The following is a 25,907-nucleotide window of genomic DNA, read 5'->3' on the forward strand; positions in this document are numbered from 1 at the left end:
AGATTTAACCTGGCAAAACCCACACTCATCCTCTTAGTATCACTTTCTCCTTCTTCATTTCCCAATTATATCAACATGACCAAGTCAAAAATTTGTCATGCTTAAATCATTCTGTTGTATACCTATATCTATTTAATGGCAACGACCTATTATTCCAAATACCTATATATCTCTTGAATTATCTAATTGTTTCCATTATGCCCAATTCCACCCATACTTAGCTCACCTCCAAATCACCAGCTTAAATCACGACAACAGCTTCTTCCAAAATTGTACTGCCACTTTGCCTCATCCCCTTCAATCTATTGCCCACATTGCAGTCAGGACCAGTTTACAAAGATTGAAATCTGATCACATCATCCATCTACCTTAAACTCTCCAGTGACTTATCACAGTTCATGGAATGAAATCTGGCCTCCTCACCATGGTTACCAAGGACCATAGGATCTAAGCCCATAAATGTCTGCCTCCTGCATGCATTGGACTACTCTGCCTCTGGCATGTTTGGACCCAAAAAAAAAAAAAGGCTATAATAAGTCATAAGTTCCAAACTGGGCAGGTCATGGTGGGTAGTCATGCTCCAGGCCTATAACTTCTTTAGTGAAAGGTTTTTAAGCAAACCCTGCCCATTGTTCTTATGAATCTAGTTCAGACATCTTTGAAACGACAGAACAAAAACCCCTTGAAGGTGTAAGCACCCTTAGGAAAGCACGTAATCTTGTAATCCATCCTTGCCTTGCTTTTCTCCACCCTCATATAATCTTCCTTAGGTTCTCTCCTTAATTTCAAATGCATACAAGAAACTGCAAAACTATTCTTCTCTGGAGCTTTTCAGATCTTGCTCCCTGGCATATGTTATCAGTTTTGGCTCAAAACAAACCAACCAACAAACAAACAAAAACAAACACTTATAAAAATTCTCTACAGGTCTGGACACTTCTTATGTCAACACTTGTGACAAGCTAGTAAGATTGAGCACCTTTCAATTCCTAGAAATTATCCATTTGGCTTCTGGCCTTTGCATGACCTACTCCAGACATTCTCAACAGTTCCGTTCTCCCTCCAAAGCCTAGTTACTGCCTACATGTTCAGGTCAAACTAACAGACTGCTTCCTCCAGAAAGCCACATGGAATATACTCTTCATCTCAGGTCTAGAAGAGGTGTTCTTCTCATATAGTTAGTTGTAGGCAAATAATGGCTCTCTAAGGAAGTTCCTATCCTAATCCCTGAACCAGTAAACATGCTCCATTAAATGGCAAAATAAACTTTGTAGATGTGAATAAGACTACAAATTTTTGAGATGAGATTAGTGTGGATTATATGGTTGGGCCTAACCTAATCACATGGTCTTAAAATCAGAGGACCTTTCCTGATTGACTAGAAAGTCAGAGAAAAATAGGACTATGGAAGAGTGGACGCAGAGAAGCAATATTACTAGATTTCAAGTTGGAGGAAGGGAGAGCCATGGGCCAAGGAATGTGAGCAGCCTACAGATGCTGGAAAAGGAAAGCAAACAGATTTTCTCTTAGTGCCTCTTGAAAGGAATTCAATCCTGCCAAGATCTTGTTTTCAACCCTATGAATCCATGTCTGACTTCAGACCTACAGAGCTGTAAGATAATAAATTTGTATTGCTTTAAGCCAACACATTTGTGGTCATTTGTAACAGCAGCAATAAGAAACCAATACAACACCCTTTGTAACAGTGATTGGAGCATACTGCACTGTGTTGTACCACTAAGCAGGTACTATACTGGTCAAAATCTCTCCCATTAGACTGTAAGCTCTAACTTAGGATCATGTCTAATTCCCTTGTAGTATTCTCAACGCCTCACACACATAAGTGGTAAACAAAAAAATGTTTATGGAATAATTGAAACAAGAACATTTTAAGAAGGGAGAATGAAGGAGAGAGAAGGAAAGAAGTGAGTAAGTGAGATGAAAAGAGAGAGAGGAGGAAGAAAGAACCTGTTAATCACCAAGGCAACCTAAAGTTCCTGGCAGAACTAATATTCTGTCAATATACACTCTCTCTATATTTATGATTTACTTAACTACATGGAACCACTGTTTGACCAACTTGAGCAAGTTAGTTAAGCAGAAATGGTCTCACAATAAGGAACAACATTTCTTTACTTTGACTACCTTCTTGTCAATATTAATATTAACCTTTGGATTCAAATTAGCTACTACTAATTAAAAAAAAAAATCAATCCCTACTACAACTCTAAAGACATTTTTCTCCTTAAGTCAGAGGAAAATTTGTGACTAATCCCACAAAAAACAAACAAACAAACAAACAAATATAACTATGTTTGTATTGGTTATCTAGTTACTATATATATTAAAACCTGGACATATCTTCTATATGATGGATTATGTCCAGCATTATGAAAACAACTGATCTGATTACCAGTCAATCTAAAACCTGTGATGATTTAGTTTAGATACAATGCACAAACACCCAGATATGTAAGTCTTCTGTTTAAAATGTAAAAAAAGAAAAATAAGCATTCTCTATGGTCCCCTATTCAATGGAGAGGCTAGTATTTGTGTGTGCGTGCCTCTCCATGTGAGGCTGTGTTAAAGAAGCACATTGTTTTATGGTCTAAGTTCATGCCTTTTTTTTGTCATTAATGCTCTTGATTGCTTATTAAATTTACTACCAAATTACATGGAGGAAAGCAAAATACAAGCAGTATATCACAATCAAAATAAGTCTTCAGAAGTTGAAAATTTCAATTCACTACTTTTTTTTCCCAACAAAAATACTAAATTATTTATTTGACTGATTTTGCAAAGCTCCTATTTAAGTAAGTTGAGAAGTTATTTTGGTGTAACTTAGATGTTAAGACACACAAAAGATCATTCAGCTAGCTAAAAGCATGGCAGTTAATAACTTAGAAAAGAAATTCTAAATACTTTTTAGTACAAGTAATTTTTAAGATAGAGTTTGCAGAAGAATGTTCAATATTTCCATAAAAATAGATTTTAAATAAATTAAATTCATTAAAGTTTTGAAAATGCACCAGAAAAACCCTATGCTGTTCGTAAAATGAAAAAAATATCCTAGGATTTTCAATATTTTATTTTCTTAGTTTGCAAGTATAAACTATCATTAGCAAACTTCAAGACAAGAAAAAAACTGGTCACTAATGAAAACATTTTCCCCCTTTATAGGAGATTTTCGTTCACCTCAAAGATATAGGTGAACCAGAATAACATCTTCTACATCATGATGTATGAACATGCAAACCATGTTTCACTGCCCTGTGAATTTGAAACTATTTCTGTCACACACATGTACCCTATTATATTGTTTTATCTTAGAAACGTAAGCAATACTGCTTAAAATCACATATGCAAACATTTTTATAGAAGAGAAAGCATAAAGTACAGCATATTTTATTTGATGTTTCTATATGTGATCATAAGTTTCACCTACACTTCTGAATGAGCTCCTAACTTGTATGCAGAAATACTCTTAAAGGCTCTCACCCATTAAGTAAATCTATTAGAGTGAGTTACATTTAAAACAATCTTATAAGCAATGCATTCCAATAAAGGGTTCTTGTACACAAGAGAATCTGCACTTGAACTACCGACAAGAACAAATGGTCATTGTGCCGAGGTCAACACCGATTTTATTATGCCAATGATTATTTTGGCATTTTTCCTTTGGCTTCCCATTGCCTGAATTAAACTTTCTACATATAGAAATACACATATAATTAAGAGAAGTTCTGGCATGTCTACCTAGACAAGGAGTAAAATGCACTACTGCTCCAGGTATTTGTACATTGCAAGCAAAAAATGCTGCAGGACCTTGATTAAACTAGTAATTGCTTTAATTTCCATTAAATTTTATGGATGCAAACAGAATCAGTAATTAATAACATACCACAAAAGCAGAATCTATGTATGTAACCTCATACTACTAAAATTTTTAAATGCTAAATTGCTCATGAGGTAATGGCAAAAGACTATGATATAGGTTAGATATACCTTTGATGTTCTTTATAAATTACCTACTGTTTCCAACCTTGCTGAGATCCTGGCACTAGAAACTTAGCCATTAACTACTCCCGGAAAATTGGTAAATATATTGCCATTTATGACTACAAGGTGGGGCAAAAGTAGGCTTACAGTTGTTCATATAGAACATTATACCATAATCTACAATAATAAAAGAGAAAGATGCAAATTGACTGTACCTTTGCAGTGCCCAACAGCCAATCAGGCGTGAGTATGCAAATTAACCCAACAAAGATGGCAGGTTAATTTGCATATACAGGTGCCGAGCGGCTGGGGGTGGGATGCAGGTGTTCCACACCACCCCAGTCGCACTGGGCCTCTGGGCAGTGTGGGAAGGCAGAAAGGTGGCTCCGGGCCAGAGCAAAGGCGGAAAGGTGGCTCCAGGCCAGAGCGAAGGCGGAAAGGCGGTTCCGGGCCAGAGCAAAGGTGGAAAGGTGGCTCCGGCCGGAGTGAAGGCGGTGTTGGCAGCCAGAGGAAGGAAGGCCCATTCTTGCACAAATTTTTGTGCATTGGGCCTCTAGTTAATAAATAATAAAACAAGAATAAACTCCGTTTCATGTACTCACAACTATAACCCTGCTTTTGTCCCATCCCATACAAAGATTATAAAGCTGTAGAGAGTGTGTCATAGCTATAGAATTGCCCCATTGTTCATTCGTTTCACAAATATTGAGTACATAGGATGTGCTAAGCAGAGGCACAGAGGATAATAATGGCATGGAGGGGTGGGAGAGGGAGACCTGACACCGTTTACTGTCTTTCTGGAGCTTACACTGTCCTTGGAAAGTTCAGGAGTGAAGCACTGGGCTGCAGCTGAGACGTGGAAAGCACATCTTACCTGTGAGCTGTCGCCGTCTGCTTCGGGTTGTTTCACAATTTGTGGAGCAGGACGTAAACTTGGACCAAGCAGTGAAGGTGCAGTCGTCTCGACATGGGACCGTGCATTCTTGCACAAGGGGAGGCATGCTATTTGCCTGCTTGAGGCATTCGGTCATTTCTGCTGACTGGTTATCATCAGAGATGCAAGAGATAGCTAAAAAAGAATACACGTGTGGATTATTTTGTTTTTAGTAAATTAGTCTGCTGCTGCTTGTTTGATAAAAATAGTAGAATGCTCCAAGGTTTAAAAATTTAGTTGTCACTGTGAATGCAAAAGGTCTTCAACATAGCTATCTTTATTTCTCTCTGGAAATTAAATGTTTATTGTTGCCATGGAAGTATTTGATGATTAAATTGGTTATTAAATAACTTTCAGTAATTTATTATATATGTCCTGCCTGTAAGCATCTGATCTGGAGGGATGTCACAAAACTAGGTAAGAGAACCTGTGAGAGTAATATGTAGACAAAACAAACAAACAAAAAAACAAAACCACACACACACACACACACACACACACACACACACACACAAAATCATCAGAACTCTTCTTAGGTGTTCTTGTAAATTTTCTTGTTTAAATGTCACTTATAGAAGTTATCCTGTTTTCACTTCACACAGTATTTAAAAAAGAATTTCTGCTGTCAAAAAGTAAACTTTTTTTCTCATTATTAAAATTTCAGAAACAGTTAAAATTTTTAATTTTTTTTTAAGTAAAGTAGAGGCATACCCTATTCAGATAATTCCCACTACAAGTATCTTACCAATTGCAGATAACACTCCAAAGTCTCTTTCACATAGTTTTTATTTACTTTTTAATTGATTTCAGAGAGGAAGGGAGAGGGATAGAGAGACAGAAACATCGATGAGAGAGAACCATTGATTGCTGCCTCCTGCATGCCTAATACTGGGAATCGAGCCCACAACCCAGGCCCGTACCCTGACTGGGAATCGAACCATGACCTTCTGGTTCATATGTCAATGCTCAACCACTGAGCCCACCAGCTGAGTTTTCACATTGCTTCTTAACTAGACTGCCTCCAGTCATATAATAAAATAACTAAAACAGTTCATGAACTTTTGCTTATATTTTGGTTTGATTTTTGGACTGACATTTATTTAATTATGAATGAATGATATGTTTGTGTATCTTTTATTCACCCTGGTTAACTGGGAACTCTAAGGATATATCTTTATATTCTCTAGACCAGTGTTTCTTAATCTTGGCATTATTCATGTTTTAGATTGAGTAATTTCTTGTTGGTACAGGAGTGTTTCTTGTGCATTGTATCTCAGGCCTCTACCTATTAGATACCAGTAGCACACATATCCTCTCAGCTGTGAAAACCAAACATTACTCCACACACTGGCAAACAGTGCCCCCAGTTGAAAACTATTCTTCTAAATGATTCCTAACCATGGACGTCTCTGAGAATACAGAAGTCCCATGGCATGGCTTCAGAACTGCTCTATCAGCTTCTCTGGGGGGAGAAACCCAGGAATATTTTGACTGTAAGTGCCCCAGGTGGTTTTGATCAACCTGCCCACTGACCACCCATATTTGGTGTGGTGCCGTTGGACATGTATGTCAATGGCTATTTGCTGAGTTCATGATCACAAAGAAACCATTGAGTAGAATCATTTTTATTACAGCTCTTTAAAATTTGCCAAGTTACAAGGGATGAATAAACTACAGCTTAGGATCAACATGGTTAAAACTCTTTATATAAACGATTCCAATACAGGGTTAATGTACATAGGGGTTCCTTTCAGTTGCCCATTCTTATATTCTGAATTATTTTCTTTATTCTGAGCACAACAAAGAACAAGTCCATCTGAATAACATTTTTTAAAAACTGGTAAAAGCCAAACCTATCTAATGCTTTAAGACCAAGGAATTAGCTAAGATGACCATGGATGGATACACATTACTTCCCGGTGACAGGCCAGGCTATTCATTCATTTTGAATAGTTTTATTTTTAACCACATCTTGGGGACAGAATTCATCATACAGCAAGACAACATCACCTGCATTTTTTTAAATTGGGACTATTACAGCCATTAATGATGAACACAGCAAAATACTTTCTTAAGTAGTGTACAAGCAAACATTATCTGAATTGTATGTTTAGCTAAACAACTTAGAATCAATTTAGGAGACTTTTATCAGGCAAAGTTAATTTTCCTCCAAAATGGAAATGTACTGAATAGCATGAAGAACATTAAATACTTTTAAAAAGCATTGCTACTTTTCCAGTGATAAATTATAGTATTCAAAAGAAATACTAGAAAATAAATGTCTAAAATTTGAAAGCTATGATAAATAACATTTCAAGTTCTACAAACTATTTAAAGTAGAACACACTAGACTTATGTCTACTGGAAGTATTTTGCATTGATAAATGAAAGAATAAGAAATTTTAAAATAGCTATAACATTACGTTGGAATTAACAGACATCATTATCAAATGGCATGAATGCAACTACAAATCTGAACATCTGGGATTTATATGAACTAAGATACGTTATTTAAGTTTTTATGCTTTCATTTCCTCATCTTCAAAATGAATATGATAAGGACACCTATAACAAAGAGTTGGGAGCATCCTTAACACATTATCTCATACAGACTAAGAGCTCAATAAATGCTAAAATTATTATTGTCCTTTATATTTGTTTTTTAAATTTGTTTTAAATCAATCAGGCTCTTGTTGTCCTACCGAGTATATATGGACTTACTTTTACTCTCCACGCCTCATTTCTTCCTTGGTCATTCTCAGAATCCAAAGGATAAAGGTGAGGAGGAAACCTGATTCTGGCACTACACTATAAATCATTAGTCAGCCAATATATCAGATAAACCCTGAACACATCCACTATATTAACAGAGCTGCACAGAGCAAATCAGATCCATCACTCCTGTAAAAACTGATGTAGTAAACTAGCCTAATGAAGACACTGGAGGCCTTACGTGCCACAGAATGCATTAAAAATGGGAGCATAAAGTTGAACAACACCCACACTAATCTGAAGAGCACTGCTCGATGTTACTAGTGATGATCAAGTAACCTGAGCAACTGACACACTACAGGTCATGCAATCATCAGTTTGGTCTAAGCATTAAGGTTTTCAAATTTCTTCAAATTCAAGATTCTGATTTATTTTTAAGTGTGAAAAGAGTAACAAGACAAAAACAAGTCAGATACAGGATGGTGGTTATCCGAGGGGAAAGAGGGTAAGGGCAACATGAAGTGAGTAAGGGTTCAAATATATGATAACAGAAGGAAACTAGACTTTGGGTGGTGAGCAGTCCACATATGTTGAAGTATAATCTTGTACACCTGGAAATTACATAATGTTATTAACCAATGTTACCCCAATAAATGTAGTTAAAAATAGCTAAAAACAAACATTAGAACAAGTTAAATGAAGCATTTTTCTTCTTTGGAATGTTCTAGTATAAGAGCAATCATTTATTTAATAAACATTTTATGAAGGATGGCTTTGAACCTTCAAAAAGGTTAGGAAAACACTGAGGCAACAGCAAGAAGTCTGCAGAACTGGAAAACGGAAAGATAAACACACAAAGAAAATATTTAGAGAAAATAAGGATAACTGGTATCCAGATATACAACCCAATTCAGAGCCCCTTCCACAGGGCAACTATGGGCAAAGGATATTTTTAAAATATTACTTTCCACCCACAATATAGTCCTGTGACTAATATGAAAGGTGTATAGACTCCCTAATCCAGAGAACCTCTTTAGCAGAGTGCTGCTCAAATTGCAGGCCTTGGTGTCAAATGAAACTAATGGTGATTCTTGATTTTTTTTTATTGTTACCTTGGGCAAATTATGTACTAGTAAACTCTTTTAAGACCCAACTCATCCAGACTATGGGGATGATAATAATACCAGCATCATATAATAACATTTTGATACATAAATTAATACAGATATAGTGCTAGGAAGAGAACTGAACACTTACTACCTTAGTACATGTGCCCTGAGAGTAATACATTACTATGAAGAAGGTTATTGAAAATGAAATGTAAGAAATGGAAATAAAGAACCCAGCATCACTTGTCTTGGTTCTTGAGAGAGAAAGAATTTTCCAAATACCACCCAAACCTTCTTGACCCCTAAGAAGTGTGACTGGAACCTTCTTTGAATTATAATGTTCAAGTCAGCAGCTTCTTCCAAAGACTGCATGGCCCTCCCAAGGAGATGGTTATATTTCCAAATGAAGCCCGGCGCACTCTGCTCAGTGTCAACAAAAATTAGGCAACTGCATAAGCTTGCAACTCCTGGAAAAGCCAGAAACTGAAATCTAAGGCCTGTAGGAAATTTTTCCCTGAAGTACCAAGATTAAACTACTTAACAACGCTTAGCAAAGAGCTTAATGAGAGGAAAGTGAACATTTGTACAAAAGAGTGCTGGCCAACTCTACATCTTTCCACCTTACTTACTAGTACTTAGGTGGTCATGGCCAGCAGAAACAAGTACCATGCCCTTCTGTGCTAAAGCTGGATTCACGAGGATTTTAATATCTGAGTAGTATTTAGGGGCATCTATCAATGCTTTCCTGATCATGAGAACCATTTGGGCTTCACTACTGATCAGAAGAGTAGTAAACATTAATCATAAAAAAACAACTTATGCCCTGGGATTAGGAATGAACCTTGGTAAGGACATTTTCTCTCCCTCCATGATGGACAAGACACTAGACTTTGCATATATACCTGGATCCTTATTAACTACACCTTCTGCCCTAATAGACCTTATTGAACACGATCCATTCATTCATCCATCCACTTATTTGGATATATATATATATATATATATATATATATATATCCACACATGTAAATAATTGAGCTTCCAGAAGGCTAGAGCAGTGGCAGTGGTAGTGGCAGGCAGGGAGACAGATAATGGTACCACATTGCTGTTTTCCCAGTAGCAATAATCAATGGCATAGAAGATAACCTGTAAGTGGGTACTTCATTCTTAATGGAAAGAATGTACAATGTGCATGCAAGAAAAATAGGCCATTACTGAGGACTCATCTGTCAGACATCTGCCATTTAGTTGAGCTCTGAGTCCTGGGCCTTTCAGATCATAGCAAACCACTTGTAGGCCACAATCTAGAGAAAATATTTTTCTTTTGGTGCTTTTAAGTATTTAACAAACTGTATTATACTAGCGGGAAAGGTCTTCCCATTAGGAAAGAGAGAGGCAATTACTCCTGACTCTTTTCATCATATACTAGTATTTCTACCTGAACTGAACTGTTTAAGAGGAGTGGCTCTTCATTGCTAAATGATATTTATTTATTAAACTAGAAATATTGTCAGGAGGAAAACTGCACTCCCAGGTAAAATTAGTTCAAATAGCTCCAGAAAAATCTCATTACCTGGCACTGATGGAAATTTAGCATATTAAGCTCTGGGCAGAAAGTGTTTAGAGCAGCTGCCTGGGACATCCGGGTATTCTCATTAAGGAATGATGGAGAAGCAGGTGGGTTAGCCAAGCCGCTCAGACAAGAGCTCTCAGACAAGGGCTGTCACTGGTCAGTGGGTGTGGAGGGTCACTGGGAACCCGCCCCAAACCTCCGTGAAGCTTGAGATCAAGCTTCCTGTTCATAGTGCCCAGAAATGCACATCACACAGAGAGCTGAGTTCAGCCACTTCATCTTCCCCTTAATTACTACACACACGAGCCTTGAGAAAGCATCACCGGACAGGGGAGAAGAGACACTAATTGCTTTCTCCTGTTATCCAAGTTTCAATCCTAGCAGCGTGGAAAAGCACACCCTGACACAACAGGCACAATTACCGGAGAATTTAGTAAAAACAAAACAAAACCAGAGTATTGTACGAATTCTCTGTGTCTCATAGTTAATGTTTTAAAAGGAACCGCGGTTTGTGTGGGATGGTTAGGCAGCCTCCTTAGGCTTCCATGAAGACTAAAAGCAGCAGATTGTTAACTACAAGTAAATGGCTAGTCTTCCGTGCCATCCCTACCCACCCCCCCAAAAAAAACCACAACTGACAGTCTGACAAGCCATTTTACAAGTATGTCTGCCTTCTTGTCAATTATGATCTGAAGAGGGTGGGGGTTGCGGGCCTTGTGATAAGAAGCTATAATTTCTACCTGGAAAGACTACATGAGGACAGAGCCTGCTATTTCAGATCTGCCCGCGCTCACCACCTTCACCAAGGACATCCACATCACTCTTCCGAAGTTGCTCCTGACCAGCGTTCAACTCTCATAGTTGGCAAGAAAGGGCAGGAAGAATTCCTTTCAAGAGGTCATGGTCTTCAGGACATGGAGCTCCTGAAGAGAGGAGCTCGCTGTCCTGCAATTGTGAGCAGTTTTAGTTCAGGACCAGAGCCCAGTTTGCATGCACATCAAGGAGTGGAGGGGGTGGGCACTAATGCCTTGGCTCAGCCCACATCCAGACAGCGTGTCCTAAAGTCAGGCCCTGCACCAGTGGCCTGGGACACACAGATGGGAGAACCCGAAATGTCATTTCTCTACAGGCAGGGTCCTGCAAGAGCACAGTGCCAGGGCCTCAGGCACTGGGCAGTCAGAGGCGCCTTCCTGGGTGGCATGTGGAGGATGAGTGGCATGTATGCAGTGAAGACAACATGAGCCAGGCCGGGGCTTGGCTCACCACCTGCCTGTGCAGAGAAACAAGCCATGTGATGGCCGGCTCCCTGCCCTGGCCCTGCACCCCTGTAGACTCTCCCATTCCCCTGGGCCAGTGGTCGGCAAACCATGGCTCATGAGCCACATATGGCTCTTTGGCCCCTTGAGTGTGGCTCTTCCACAAAATACCTCGGCCTGGGTGAGTCTATTTTAAAGAAGTGGCGTTAGAAAAAGTTTAAAAAATTGGGCTCTCAAAAGAAATTTCAATCGTTGTACTGTTGATATTTGGCTCTGTTGACTAATGAGTTTGCCGACCACTGCCCTTGGCCAAGCCTCTAACACTTATAATTACATGTTCGCATGTGAGTAGAGAGGTCGTAACTTAATGACACTATGACACATATTAGGCTGCCCTAATATGTGTGGGGTCCAGTGTTAGAACACAAGAGGTCAGGAAACCCAAGTCTCAAGAGTTAAGTGATAAGAAATTAAGCAATGTGCAATAGATGGCTCTATTCTCCTACCTTAACATATATGTCTATATACTGTCTTAGGAAGCCAGGTTCCAGGGCAAATTCTGGGATGACTTGGAGTTTCAGACTGGATGAGGCAGCACAAGGACTGTGGGCACCGCCCTGGGTCCCTGGCCTGCTCCTTTCTTTTCAAAAAATGTACTCCACCCCAGGAGGGAGGGGCCTTCCTGCACTGGGAGTAGGCACTGCAGTCAATCCCCCAAAGCACAGTTTACACACCAGCTCCACCCCCAGCCCTGCCCACCCTCAGGCCTGGGCTGTACACACAGGCACTGCCAGCTTTCCTCAGAGGTCACACGCAGAGAAGAGACGCCTGCATGTTGTTGGACAGGCTCAGAGCCCTTTGGTCAGGGAATTCAGCCTGAGTTTAAGGAGGACCGGAGGAAGCATGGGCTGTGGTGAGACTCCTCACCCATGGGAAGCAGAGCTGGAAACAGGCCAGACAAGGGCCCTCCAAGGCATGGAGGCCGGGGCAGGCCACCTCTTGCTGAGTCTAAGGACAGAATTACACTCCACTCCAATTATTTCATTAAAGACCGACAGAATCATCCTTAAGAGCTCCCTTCCTAGTTGGCAATCAGGAAAGGTACAAATACCAATTAACATTATCTCAGTTTTGGCCACTTTAATTAGCTTTCTTCATGTTTTATATATATATAACTATATTATATATAATACTAAATATATATATATATATATATATATATATATATATATATATATTCCTGGCCCTGCACCCCTGTAGACTCTCCCATTCCATGTATCCATCTGCTAAATATATATATATGTATATATATATTTAGTATTATATATAATATATGTATATATATATATATATATATATATATATACACATATGTATATATTCAGTATATATATATTAGGTAAATATATATATTAGGTAAATGCACAGTCTTGTTCTTCCAGTCACTTCCCCTCTACTCTCCAGGATGGCATCTGAGTGTCCTTGGCAGCCAGCAAGGGTCTGGGATCTGCACAATATCCTTCTGAAGCTCCCTGGGGCTCTGCCAGCATCTGTAATGAGCGGCCTTGGTCCACTCGGTGACTGTTCAACCTTGACATTCACTGTCAAGGTCTCAGCTAAGGCTAAAAAGGTCATGACAGTTCTCTCAGCCTGGTCAGGGGCCATCATCCTCTAGCTGATGAGTGCTTGTCCCATCTTGGTGCGGAACATTTAGCTGGGGTATGTGACTGGAGCCCGGAGAGATGGAGAGTAGGGGCTCCTGTTAAGCCTGCTAGGCCACATCCTCAGGTGCCACGCCCTCCTCAGGGCAAGGGAGACCTGCTGAGGCTCTCTATGGCACAGGAAACTCAGGGGGCATCTGGGGAGGCAGTAGGGCCCTCCTTCTGAAGTGGGGCCCCTGTCAGTCATCTCTTCCCAGAGTTCCAAACAAGATATGGAGCAGAAGCATCTCAGCTTTTCTCTTTTCCTCAGCAAACGCTCCACTTCTAGAACATCAGCCTGAGTCAGGGGAAACCATGACACAAGTTCCTTTTGCTTCCCTTTCCCATCCCCCCATTTCTTATTTTTTCCTTCCCATCACCCCCCGGCAAGAAGAGGGACCTTTTTCTTTTACTTCCTGTCTGGAAGCCTTCCCATGCCATGTATCCATCTGCTAGCTGAAGTGGCATTTATGCCCTTCCATGAAGCCATGAGGACACTCAGAATGCAGGGAGAGAAATCTGATTAGATTAAGGATGTGAATTGAGAAGCATATTAAAAATATAAAGCCGGTCATACACAGGCTTCACCAGTAGGTGCAGGGGCCCAGGAGCTGAGTGGGACAGATGCTGGATTTTGTGCCTACGTCTCCTAATAAGTGACCGACACCCATTAAGGTGCCACTAAATACAGTTGGTGGGTTTTTTCAAGCCCATCGTGGAAGGGGGGGCAGGGCCGTGTACAATGGGCCTGGGGAGGGCTCCGTGTTGGGTGCTGGAGGACTCAGATGCTCCGCTGAGGAGCTGCTGGCCCGGTGTAAGCACACTATGGTCTACTGTGCTTTGCTTAATTGCACTTCACAGATGTTGCTTTATTTTATTTTATTTTATTTTATTTTATTTACAAATTGAAAGCAAGGCCCTCCACCAGTAAAAAGATTATGAATCGTTTTACTGTGTTGGTCTAGAACCAAACCAGCAATATCTTCAAAGTATGCCTTTATCAGGAACGCCCTATGAGATTTTTTTAAATGCTAGCATATTTTGAGGTGTTATTGTTTTCCTGTTGCCACTGTAACAAATTAACAAAACCTAGCAGCTTAAGAGAGCAAACATTTGTTTTCTTACGATTCTGGGAGTCAGAAGTCCAAAAATCAGTCTCACCAAGCAAAACGGTGTTGGCAGGGCTGGCTCCTCCCGGAGGCTCCAGGGAACACCAGGTACCTTCTCCTCTCCAGCGTCCAGGGCCGCCTGCACCCTTCACTCCTGGCACCTTCCTCCAGCTTCCAGGCCAAGCTTGGGTGTAGTATCGTATCGTATCACCTCTCCTCTCCTCTCCTCCTCGCTGCCTCTCTGCTTTGTCATCACGTGGCCTCCCGCCTCCCTCTTATAAGGGCTGCTGTGATTACATTGGATCCACCTGGATAACCTCCCAACCTCAAGATGCTTAACTTAATCACACCAGCAAAGTCCCTTTTGCCGTGTAAGGTATATATTTACCGGTTTGGGGAGTCAGACCTTGGGCATTTTGGGGGGCTGTAATTGAGTCTACAAAAGAAGGGATGGTATTTCTTCCCAGCCCTACAGCATGGCTCATCCTCTAGAATAAGAATAACCTGCTTCATGCACTCCCGTAACAGGAAGAAAAGCAGATTTGACGCAAATTTTCCATGATTTCTCCGTCCCTGCTCTCACACAGGTTTGGTTTGTTTTCAGTTACTTGATTGTTTGATGACCCTGCCTGCTTTCCATCAACCACCAGGCTACCTTTAGAACTGCTCCCCTCACACCCTGCTGGGAGTCCTTAGGGAAGACAGACTGGTAGACTGATTTCTTATTCAAGACCAAGCATAATTAGGAGTGTGTATTTCAAGAAATAAAAGTGCATTCCAATGATAAAGCGGGTCGGTCTGAGCCATGTAAAATGCAAAGCCACTTTCTCCCTTGCAACTATCCTGTTTCAGTTTTTGAAAATCTCAGTTTGGAATGTCAATTGCAATATTTCCAACACGCAGAGAAATACTGGAGCTGAAAGGACATGAGAACAGGTAGAAACTTCTCTATCTGGGAAAAGAAGGCTAACTCTGTGCTTTCCTTCACAGCAAGCTTGTTTTGTTGACTCTCCAATGGGGACGTGCTCTGAGCGAAAGCCACCGGAGCCCTGCCGCCATCCACCCCGTGCTCAAGAGCCAAGGGCTGGCAGCGTCAGGATGCACATCAATATGGTCACTTGGATGCTGCGTGGAAGTCGCCCAGCTTGCCTGAGCCTAGGCAGTCTGGCCGCAGAGGAGGGGAAAGAACTGCTCTTATCCCCTCCCTAAGTGGCCAGCACTGGTGTGGGGAGGACCAGGAGCCCTGGTAGCATTGGGGGAACAGGAAAGGTGGCCCCAGCACGGGTATTTCCCTGCACAGAGACTGGGGTCATCCCTGCCCGACTAAGCCAACTTCTCCATTTAAAGAGCCAGGCCCTTTCCTTTTGGACCTTGGTCATCTCAGCTCAACCAAACAACCCCTCCGTGCACCCTAATTCACTCAGCGAATATCCTTGCAATTCCCTTTCTGCGACAGTTGTAAGTAGTAGAGAACACATTTGTACAGTACTTGCTATTAGCTAACAGAGTCTATTTAGAAGTAAAAGCCAGTTATTGCCACACCCCCGTGCTTTCCTGCTTTCACTTCCCCCTTCGCATTGTCTCTCCCAGTCAGAGCACACTGTTGGGAGCACAGTATTTGCAAAGTCCCATTCTTCAAAAGCAGCATTTGAGTAAAGGGTGTGCTTATTATTACATGCTGACTGACATATATGCAACTTTTGAGGGGAACAGCATGAGTTGTGGAAATTGAATTAAACAATAAACCCCTAATTGCTTGTTAGGGTGCTTTAATTGACTCCTAAGTACCATATGTGAAGCTTCGAGGCTGCAGGAGCCCAATTATAAGCTTGCTTATGGAAAGATACAACTCATTTTGCATGTTGGAAATATATCCCCTAATTATTGTTGCCCTCTCAGAAAAAAAATCAAATAAAGGAGAAATGCTTTGTAAGCTAATAATGTATACTTAGTCCTTAGGTAAATCCGAAGCACTTTATTTAGGTTCTAATACAAGAGCAGAAAATGCAGTTAGAAATTCTATTTGCTTCCATTTCCGAGGCCTTTGTTAAGTCCTGGCACTCTCTGTGTTCACAGCCAAACAAAGCAGTGTACACAGGTATGGCTCTTGGTTTCAAGGTATCTGCCCCCTAACTTAAAATGATTGACAAGAATAAACATTTCAGGGGGAAAAAAGAATAAAAAAATAAAAAAATAAAGAATAGCAACACATGTGAGGATCACACAAGGGGAAGAGGAAGAGAGATCTTAAATCTCTGGTTGCTGATCTTGTGTGGCAAATTCACAAAAGGAATGCTAGGAATTGTGGTCGTTACTCAGCCCTGGTTGGAAGACAAGTGATCAGGATCAGCTGTGGATCTTGGGGAATGGGTGATGAACATGGGACACACAGGAGATCCAAGTTGCCCTCTTAGTAAAATCAGAAAATCAGGAGGTCCCACACAAGTAGAGCGAGCAGCTTCAAAGACTGAGTGGAAAAGGAGTAATCAGTGGAAATGCTAAATCCAAGAAGAAAAGTAGTAAGTTGTCCTTCCCAATGCAGCCTGATAACGATGTTTGCATGAACACAAGTTGTCCTGGAGTAGCTTTACCGGTAGATTCTCAGGATCTCCATAAGCCACAATGAAACCACCCAAAATAATATGTAAGTACAAAGAGTAGCTTGCTTGTTAAGAAAACTACAACATGAGTATCTTAGTCCCCAACCTCTCCATCCCCTAAATCAGTAGTCGGCAAACTCATTAGTCAACAGAGCCAAATATCAACAGTAAAACAATTGAAATTTCTTTTGAGAGCCAAATTTTTTAAGCTTAAACTTCTAACACCACTTCTTCAAAATAGACTCGCCCAGGCCGTGGTATTTTGTGGAAGAGCCACACTCAAGGGGCCAAAGAGCCGCATGTGCTCACGAGCCGCAGTTTGCCGACCACTGCCCTAAATAGACCAATAAACAAACAAACAAACAAACAAACTCTAAATAGAGGGAACATAAGATGCAAATTGAGCTTGAAAAGTGCCTCTCTGAGTCCCTTCTCCAGTAGATAATATTGTAACCTACCACCCAGTGCATGAAAATTCATGCACTGGAGGGGGGTTCCCTCAGCCTGGCCTGCCCCCTCTTACAGTCTGGGAGCCCTCAGGGGCAGGAGGTGACCTGGCGATCAGGGGAAGGCAACACCCCCATCACACCTCTGCTGCTGCCACTGCTGGCAGCACAAGCCTCAGTCAGCTCTGGTTACCTGAGCTTCGGGTGACCCTGGGCAGCTGGGCAGCCGCCATCCAAGGCTTGCCTGTGCCTCAGGCGTCAACTGGGCAGCTGGGGGGCTGAGGGTGGGTCCGGCCTCAGTGCGTGCCTGCCACCCCCCCCCCCCAGCGGGGCTGAAAGAACTGGGGAACTCTGGCAGGGCTGAGGACACTGGGTGCTGCCATCTTGTGGTTATGGGTGCTGCCATCTTTGTGATGGTGTGACAGTCAATTTGCATATTCCCTCTTTATTAAATAGGATTGTGGGAACCCTAGTCAGAGTACATGGAATGACCAAGGCCCATTTGCCATGCACATGTGTGCATGCGAGGATGCAACCTGTATGGTTAAAGTAGCAGGAGCTTCACAAATTGGCACGAGGAATCTTAGTTTGAGCATGTCTCTAAGTTGCCAATGACCAGCCAGGAGGGCTGGACCACTTTGTGTGACTGTTTTTGTGGGGCTGCTTTTTGGGGGCTACTTTGAAGGACTACTGTGTTTACAATAGTAGCAATGGCTCCTATAGTAGCAATGGCTACTCGGTCTGCAATAAAGTCTCTCCAGTATGTGCCTAAGACTTTCCATGTCTTCTCCGTCTAATACCCGGTGTACGAGGACCTATACTCCCACACCTATATTATAGAAAGCCATTATAAATGCATATAAAACATCACATATAGCAAGATACTTATCAGCAATCACTTTATATTGCACGACAGTGAATATGACAGAGTCATCATGGCAACATAGCTTTTTACACATCTCTGCTTTTACAATAGCTAGAGGAGCTGCATTTAATTCAGTTGACTTTATTTCCCTTAAAAACTTTTCAATAGGGGAAGACTGCTAATGATAAAGTATTTCTTTTGGGGATGACGAAATACTCTGGAGTTAGCTTACTTAAAGTAATGGTTGAACAACATTATGAATATACTAAATTGTACGGAGGCTGGGGGAGGTCAATAGGGAAAAAAGGAGACATATGTACTACTATTTGTAATACTTTAAACAATAAAATAAAATTTAAAAAGAGTGCAATTTTATTTCAACAAAGCTGCTATAAAAATTCTGAATCTCAAACAAATAAATGTAATTTTAGAAAAAGAGCTCAGGAGTCATGTCACAAAATCATATGAGTTAGATGCTGCATTTTTAGAAATCCTAGGGATCAGAAGCATTGACCAGCTAGCAAGGAATTTATTCTCCCCAAAGTTATGCTCAAATCATTTATATTAACTTTATAAATGAGAGTGTGCCCATAAATAATGGATTAAGATTTTATCAAGAATGAAGTTCTTTTTATATGCTTCTGGTTTGCAAAGTTTTGTTTCTATTAAATTTTGTCCTGCATTAAGAAAAAAAAAGATACCCGTCTAAAATTTCTGTGGTGCCATATTTACTAAACTGAATTATGTAGAATAATATCTGGAGAATACAGTCAATGGAACTATGAAACATAACAGCAATATAAGGTAGAATATATGCCCTAAGAGGGTTCATAATCTATCTGAAATACCCAACTCCCAGCATGTAGAGAGAAAACACTTAATATATAAATATATATGAACCACCTAGATTTAAGTGTATACAGAATGCATAAGCATTGCATGGTAGAGTTCATTTCTTACAGTGTTATAAAATTCTGTCAGGTGAGACCTCATCTAACTCCCCTTATCAATGTGTGCTCTTTTCCTTTCCTTCCTTCTATATCACAGCTTCATTAGAGGTGTAAACTCACAATGAGATGCTTTCTAGTATTTCCAACTTATTTTTCTCACAGCCACTAAAACGACAGCAAATCGGTTTCCTTTGGTAATATCTCCGACATCTAAATAATGTCTTATGCCTAATTAAGTCCTCAATTCAAATAGTATGAAACTTATTTGACATTTCTTTTTTATATTTGGAAAAATAAATTATACACCCTCCTTTCCACAGAATATTGCCTATAATCATGCAATATGCTGGAAGCTTTATGCTCCTCCAGCCTCTATTTTATGTACATGTACAAGGGAAATGTATATTTGGCAGATGTGAAAGAATAAATCCACACACGGCATGTAGAAGGTGATTTATTTCATTATTAAAGGAATATGGCGGTATTTCCATACATTTCACCTGTATCTCTGCCAACAGCTGTTGTACAATCAACTCCCAAATCAGGAGAAGAAATGGGCTGGGCATTTTTTAACAGGTGCGCTGGGTTTGACAGATGGATAGTACTTTAGTTACCTGCAGCACTTCACATAAAGGCACAGGAAAGAGTTGGGCCAAATCACTCTAGCAAGTAATTCTAGATTTTAACAAATGTACCTACTCTTGGAGTATTAGAGGTAAGAGTCTTAAAAGCCTGTGTAAAACAGGAATGTCAACTATTATCTGCCATGAAGTAAGCTATCTTGATAATAAGTGTTGTATCATTCATCAGGAAGCTAAATGTTGTCATATAATTAATCCAATAACAACAACTAAGTAACAAATGAGACGTGAAACACGAATTTAGAAATAATTTGGTGTTCTCTATTGAAAAACAACTGCAAAGACCCAGGATATTAATTACCTCGTTGCTATAGAGAAACAATAAATCAGCATAACATCCACATTTATTTCCCTCCCTCTCCAAAGTATACTACATTTTCTCGTGGCTCTGCTTAAAAACTCTTCTAAGGAACTCTGCTTTTTCTGCAGATTATTTCCTCTCTGTAGCTCACTGTGAGTACTCGTGCTTTACATGGAACCATAATTACTGCTATTATAATAAAGTGTCTGTTATGTACAAAGCTGATGCCATGTCAAGAAGACATTTGTTTTCATTTCATTGGGTCTCCTCTTCCATAAACTCTGCCAAGCTACTGCTGAAATTATGTTTATTCATCTACATTTCCTCTTCGGTCCCTCAGGAGACCATGCATTTGCTAAATCCTTTATGAAAAAACAAAATTTGTTACACTTTAATTCTCTTTTAGAATCTCAAACTTAATAAAACCCCATAATGAAAGTATGAGTAATGGTGGCTTTAGAGGATCATATTGTCGTTCTTTCCCACTATATATATTCAAGACTAAGTCATACGACTTAGTTTCTCTTACAAGACTTTTTAGTGAAAAACAACTCACTTCATATAATATGTAGATGGATTCCTGAAAAGTTGTATGCAAGAAATATGAAGGAAATGAATCTATTTTAATGCAATAGGGAAACCTGCTATTTAAAGGCTTTCTTTCCAGAAAAAAATGCTATTTAAATTCAAAGATACATTTTGTTATTGTCTAAAGTTTTACATATGTCTCCTTTTCCCCCAATTGACCCCCCCCCAGACATTCCCACCCCAGGCAAGCCCCTACCGCCACAGTGTCTGTGTCCATTGGTTATGCTAATATGCATGCATTCAAGTCCTGCGGTTGCTCTCTAACACTCCCCCCAGCCCCTACTATTTGTCTCTGGATCTATTCTTGTTCATCACATTATTAGTATGTTGATCATTATATCCCACATATGAGTGAGATCATGTGATATTTATCTTTCTCCTACTGGCTTATTTTGCTTAGCATAATGCTCTCCAGTTCCATCCATGCTGTTGCAAATGGTAAAAGTTCCTTCTTTTTTATAGCAGCATAGTATTCCATTGTGTAGATGTACCACTGTTTCTTAATCCACTCATCTGCTGATGGGCACTTAGGCTGTTTCCAAATCTTAGCTATTGTAAATTGTGCTGCTATGAATGTAGGGGTGCATATATCCTTTCTGATTGGTGTTTCTGTTTTTTGGGATATATTCCTAGAAGTGGGATCACTGGGTCAAATGGGAGTTCCATTTTTAACTTTTTGAGGAAACTCCATACTGTTCTCCACAGTGGCTGCGCCAGTCTGCATTCCCACCAGCAGTGCATGAGGGTTCCTTTTTCTCCGCATCCTCGCCAGCACTTGTTGTTTGTTGATTTGTTGATGATAGCCATTCTGACAGGTGTGAGATGATATCTCATTGTTGTTTTGATTTGCATCTCTTGGATGATTAGTGACTTTGAGCATGTTTTCATATGTCTCTGGGCCTTCTGTATGTCCTCTTTCAAAAAGTGTCTATTTAGATCCTTTGTCCATTTTTTGATTGGATTGTTTATCTTCCTTTTGTTAAGTTGTATTAGTTCTCTGTAAATTTTGGAGATTAAACCCTTATCGGAAATATCATTGGTAAATATGTTCTCCCATGCAGTGGGCTTTCTTGTTGTTTTGTTGATGGTTTCTTTTGCTGTGCAGAAGCTTTTTATTTTGATGTAATCCCATTTGTTTATTTTCTCCTTAGTTTCCATTGCCCTAGGAGCTGTGTCTGTAAAGATATTGCTACAACATACTTCTGCTATTTTGCTGCCTATTGAGTCTTGTAAGATTTTTATGGTTTCCCATCTTACATTTAAGTCCTTTAGCCATTTTGAGTTTGTTTTTGTGTATGGTGTAAGTTGGTGATCTAGTTTCATTTTTTTTTTTATGTATCTGACCTAATTTCCCAGCACAATTTATTGAAGAGACTGTCTTGACTCCATTATATGCTCTTGCCTCCTTTGTCAAATATTAATTGAGCATATTGGCTTGGGTTGATTTCTGGGTTCTCTGTTCTGTTCCATTGGTCTATATGTCTGTTCTTGTGCCAGTACCAGGCAGTTTTGAGAACCATGGTTTGGTAATATAGCTTGATATCTGGTATCATGATCCCTCCAACTTTGTTTTTCTTTCTCAGGATTGCTGTCACTATTTGGGGTCTTTTTTTTTTTTTTATTCCAGATGAATTTTTGGAGAGTTTGTTCTAGATCTTTGAAATATGCCATTGGTATTTAAATGGGGATTGCATTGAATCTGTAGATTGCTTTGGGTAGTATGGACATTTTAATGATGTTGATTCTACCAATCCATGAATATGTTATGTTCTTCCATTTGTTTATGTCTTCCTCTATCTCTTTTTTCAATGTCCTGTAATCTTCTGAGTGCAGGTCTTTTATGTCCTTAGTTAAGTTTATTCCTACGTATCTTAATTTTTTTTGGTGCAATGGTAAATGCGATTGTTGTGTGTGTGTTTTTTTTCCTTTCTCTTTCTGTGAGTTCATTATTGGTATATAAAAAGGCCATAGATTTCTGGGTGTTGATTTTGTATCCTACTACATTGCCAAATTCATTTATTAGGTCTAGTAGTTTTTTGATGGAGTCTTTGGGGTCTTCTGTGTATAGTGTCATGTTATCTGTGAATAAGTACAGTTTTACTTCTTTTCCAGTTTGGATGCCTTTTATTTCTTCTTCTTGTCTAATCGCAATAGCTAGCACTTCCAGTACTATATAGAACAGGAGTGGTAAAAGTGGGCATCCCTGTCCTGTTCCTGTTCTTCAGGGAAATGAGTTTAGTTTTTGCCCATTGAGTATGATGTTGGCTGTATATTTGTCATATAAGGCTTTTATTATGTTGAGGTATGATCCCTTTCATCCCACTTTGCTGAGAGTTTTTATCAAGAAAGGGTGTTGGATTTTGTCAAATGCCTTTTCTGTATTGATTGATATGATTATGTCATTTTTGTCTCTCAGTTTATGTGATATATCACATTTATTGATTTGTGGATATTGTACAAAGATACATTTTTCAATATAAACAACCAAAGTTGTACTTATGTGAAAATGAATTTGTTTAAAGTGATATGTATTTCAAAATCAAATGACCTCCACTTTCTTCTGTGTAACTTTTTACCTGCTAAATGAACTAAATTAAGAATAAAACTGCCTTCCAATTTTTTACCAGTTATAAGTTAAGTCAGAAACTTGATTTGTTTTTACCTCTAAGCACTGAGAAATAATTCATCTTAATGTGACTAACAATATTCAAACCATACATTTAGGTACTTTGAGGTAGTAATGACCACACCCATGATTCAAATGATCAAGGCTAATTGGAGCCTGTAACTAGATCTTCTTCTGGTAACACATCCTTTTACACATTTGCTTGAAGTCTTTGCACCACTTAAATGGAACTTGTTTTCAGCCTGAGTTCCATGCCATGACCAGGACCCAAGCACAATCTGTGGAGGCAATTTGGCCAGTCAGGAGAATGTGTGTAGCTCTGCTTTCCCTCTATTAGCTGCATGACCACTGGGGGAGGCTCATGGAGACTTAAGCATATTCATATGCAAAAGAAAGTTGGATCAGGATGATCTAGATTCCTTCCAGCTCTAATAATCCTTGATTACATTATTGGTACAGGCCTGTAGAAAGCATTCTCAGGAGTATTGCTAAATTTTCTATGGAGAATTGGCAAGATTAGTATAGCCAGCTGGTACTTAAGCAGGCATTTATGCCGAATTGTTTTTATTTCACTACGTGGCATGTTGTTAAGTACACATTGCATGCTAACACATGGAGGAAAACATTCTACAATTTTTGCAAAAAAAAAAAATCCATGCTTCACTTAGGAAGGCATTTTACATAAAATATATATGTTAATTGAACTTCCAAGTAAAGATTATAGAGCGGAAGCTTGAATGTACTTCTACTTCTTTCTACAGCCTCATTAAAACTTTGTTAAAATTAAGAGAATAAAAAAGCAGAATGGTGTCATGATTTTTGAAGCTGTAATTCCATAAACGTAAGGATTGAACAGACCAAAGAAAATATTAAACTCTAAGATGGAAATAGCAAAAGCCAAGGATTAATCTGTCATCACAGAATCTCTAAAAGTGGGGTTGAATTGGGGAAATGGGTGTGCTTGGGAAAACAGTCCAGAGTGTGTTTATAAAGCAGTCAGACCCCCAGCTCACTCACTCTGATGCTCCATTCTCTTTGCAAAAGACTGGAGGTTAAAAAGCACCAGGAGGCCAAAGCCTAGCTAAGATTACTTGACCATTGTCATACAGAATACTGAAACCTCTCCTCTTTTTTTCCTATCTCAAGTCTCAGAACACTGACAGTCAAGTCTTCTCCTCTAGGCAGAAAGTTTTAAAATCTTCTCTGGGAAATCCAAACAGTGAAAGAGAAAAGATCCAACTATGTTGGCATGAAAGTTTCCCAATTAATCAGCCCAGCTAGATCACCATACTCTGAAGCTCACAGGGGCAGCCAAATACGTATAATACAGCTGTCAGTTCTAAAGAGAAGCAGAAATCCAAGGGTTACCAGATACTTGAGAAAAATTTCTGACATAAAAGACAGTTGCCAATACTTACCATGAGATAGAAACCAAGTTGGAACAAACTGAACTATTGTAAGGCAGAAAAAACTTTGATAACAGAAAAAATATAACTAAAACCATTTTCTACCATGAAACTGGAAATGGATACTCGGGGGGAAAAATTGAGCAATAAACATTTTTTTTTTTTTTTTTTTTTTTTTACAAATGAAAATGAAGTAGAGGAAATTAAAAGAGAAACTCAAAAAGTATAAGATTAAGTTGAGGAAAACTTTCAAAATAGAGTAAAATGACAACTAGGTAGAAACTAGGAGAGAAAAATATTTAGAAAATCTATCCAGGGATCTAACATCTTGATTTTAGGAGTTTTAGAGCTAAAGAACAAACAATGCAGGGGAGCAAATCATAAAAAAAACATTTAAAGAAATTTTAAGAATATATATTTTCAGATTTAAAGGGAAAAGTGAATGTCCATTAAAGACAATTTATGTACATCCATATGAGGGTACATTTTAGAGAAGTTTTAGGACAATATGAACAAAGATCTCAAAAGCTTATAATTTCTTGCCTCTAGTGAACCCTACATGAGATTAGTTGCAAAATTATAAAGGAAAATTGTTTCTGACTTAGAATTTTACACCTTACTAGAGGCCCGGTGCACGAAATTTGTGCATGGGGAAGACTGTCCTTAAGCCCTGCTTGCACCCTCTAATAATCCGGGACTGCTGGCTCCTAACCACTTGCCTGCTGGCCTGCTTGATTGCACCAAACCACTCTCTTTGCCTGCCTCATCACCCCTAACCATTTGCCTGCCTGCCTCATCACCCCTAACCACCTCTGCCTGCCTAATCACCCCTAACTGCCTCTGCCTGCTTGCCTGATCGTCCCTAACTGCTTGCCTGCCTGATCGCACCTAACTGCCTCTGCCTGCCTGCCTCATTGCCCCTCATATTACACTTTTATTATTATAGATAGTTGCCTTGCTCCAAGTTGTAAGGACCTGCTTGTCATTGAGATAGAAAAGTTTTAATTTTTATTCTTGATTATGGCAATTAACTAACACAGATGGCCACCAAAAAGGTGACTTACCAAAAGGTATATTGCAAATGGTGCTGTT

General features: G+C 39.6%; 1 protein-coding gene across 1 annotated transcript in view; it reads right to left on the reverse strand.

The window, feature by feature from the left end:
* THSD7B (thrombospondin type 1 domain containing 7B) overlaps window positions 1-25,907 on the reverse strand; it is a gene marked incomplete at its 5' end in the record, with an annotated part of 754,786 nt that overhangs the window by 265,855 nt on the left and 463,024 nt on the right. Inside the window, one exon of the mRNA XM_079782710.1 lies at window positions 4,874-5,068. Coding sequence (XP_079638836.1) covers window positions 4,874-5,068 — 195 coding nt within the window. The remainder of the gene's footprint in view (window positions 1-4,873; window positions 5,069-25,907) is intronic.

This window comes from Cnephaeus nilssonii, assembly GCF_951640355.1.
Source record: "Cnephaeus nilssonii genome assembly, chromosome: 10".
Classification (NCBI taxonomy): Eukaryota; Metazoa; Chordata; class Mammalia; order Chiroptera; family Vespertilionidae; genus Cnephaeus; species Cnephaeus nilssonii.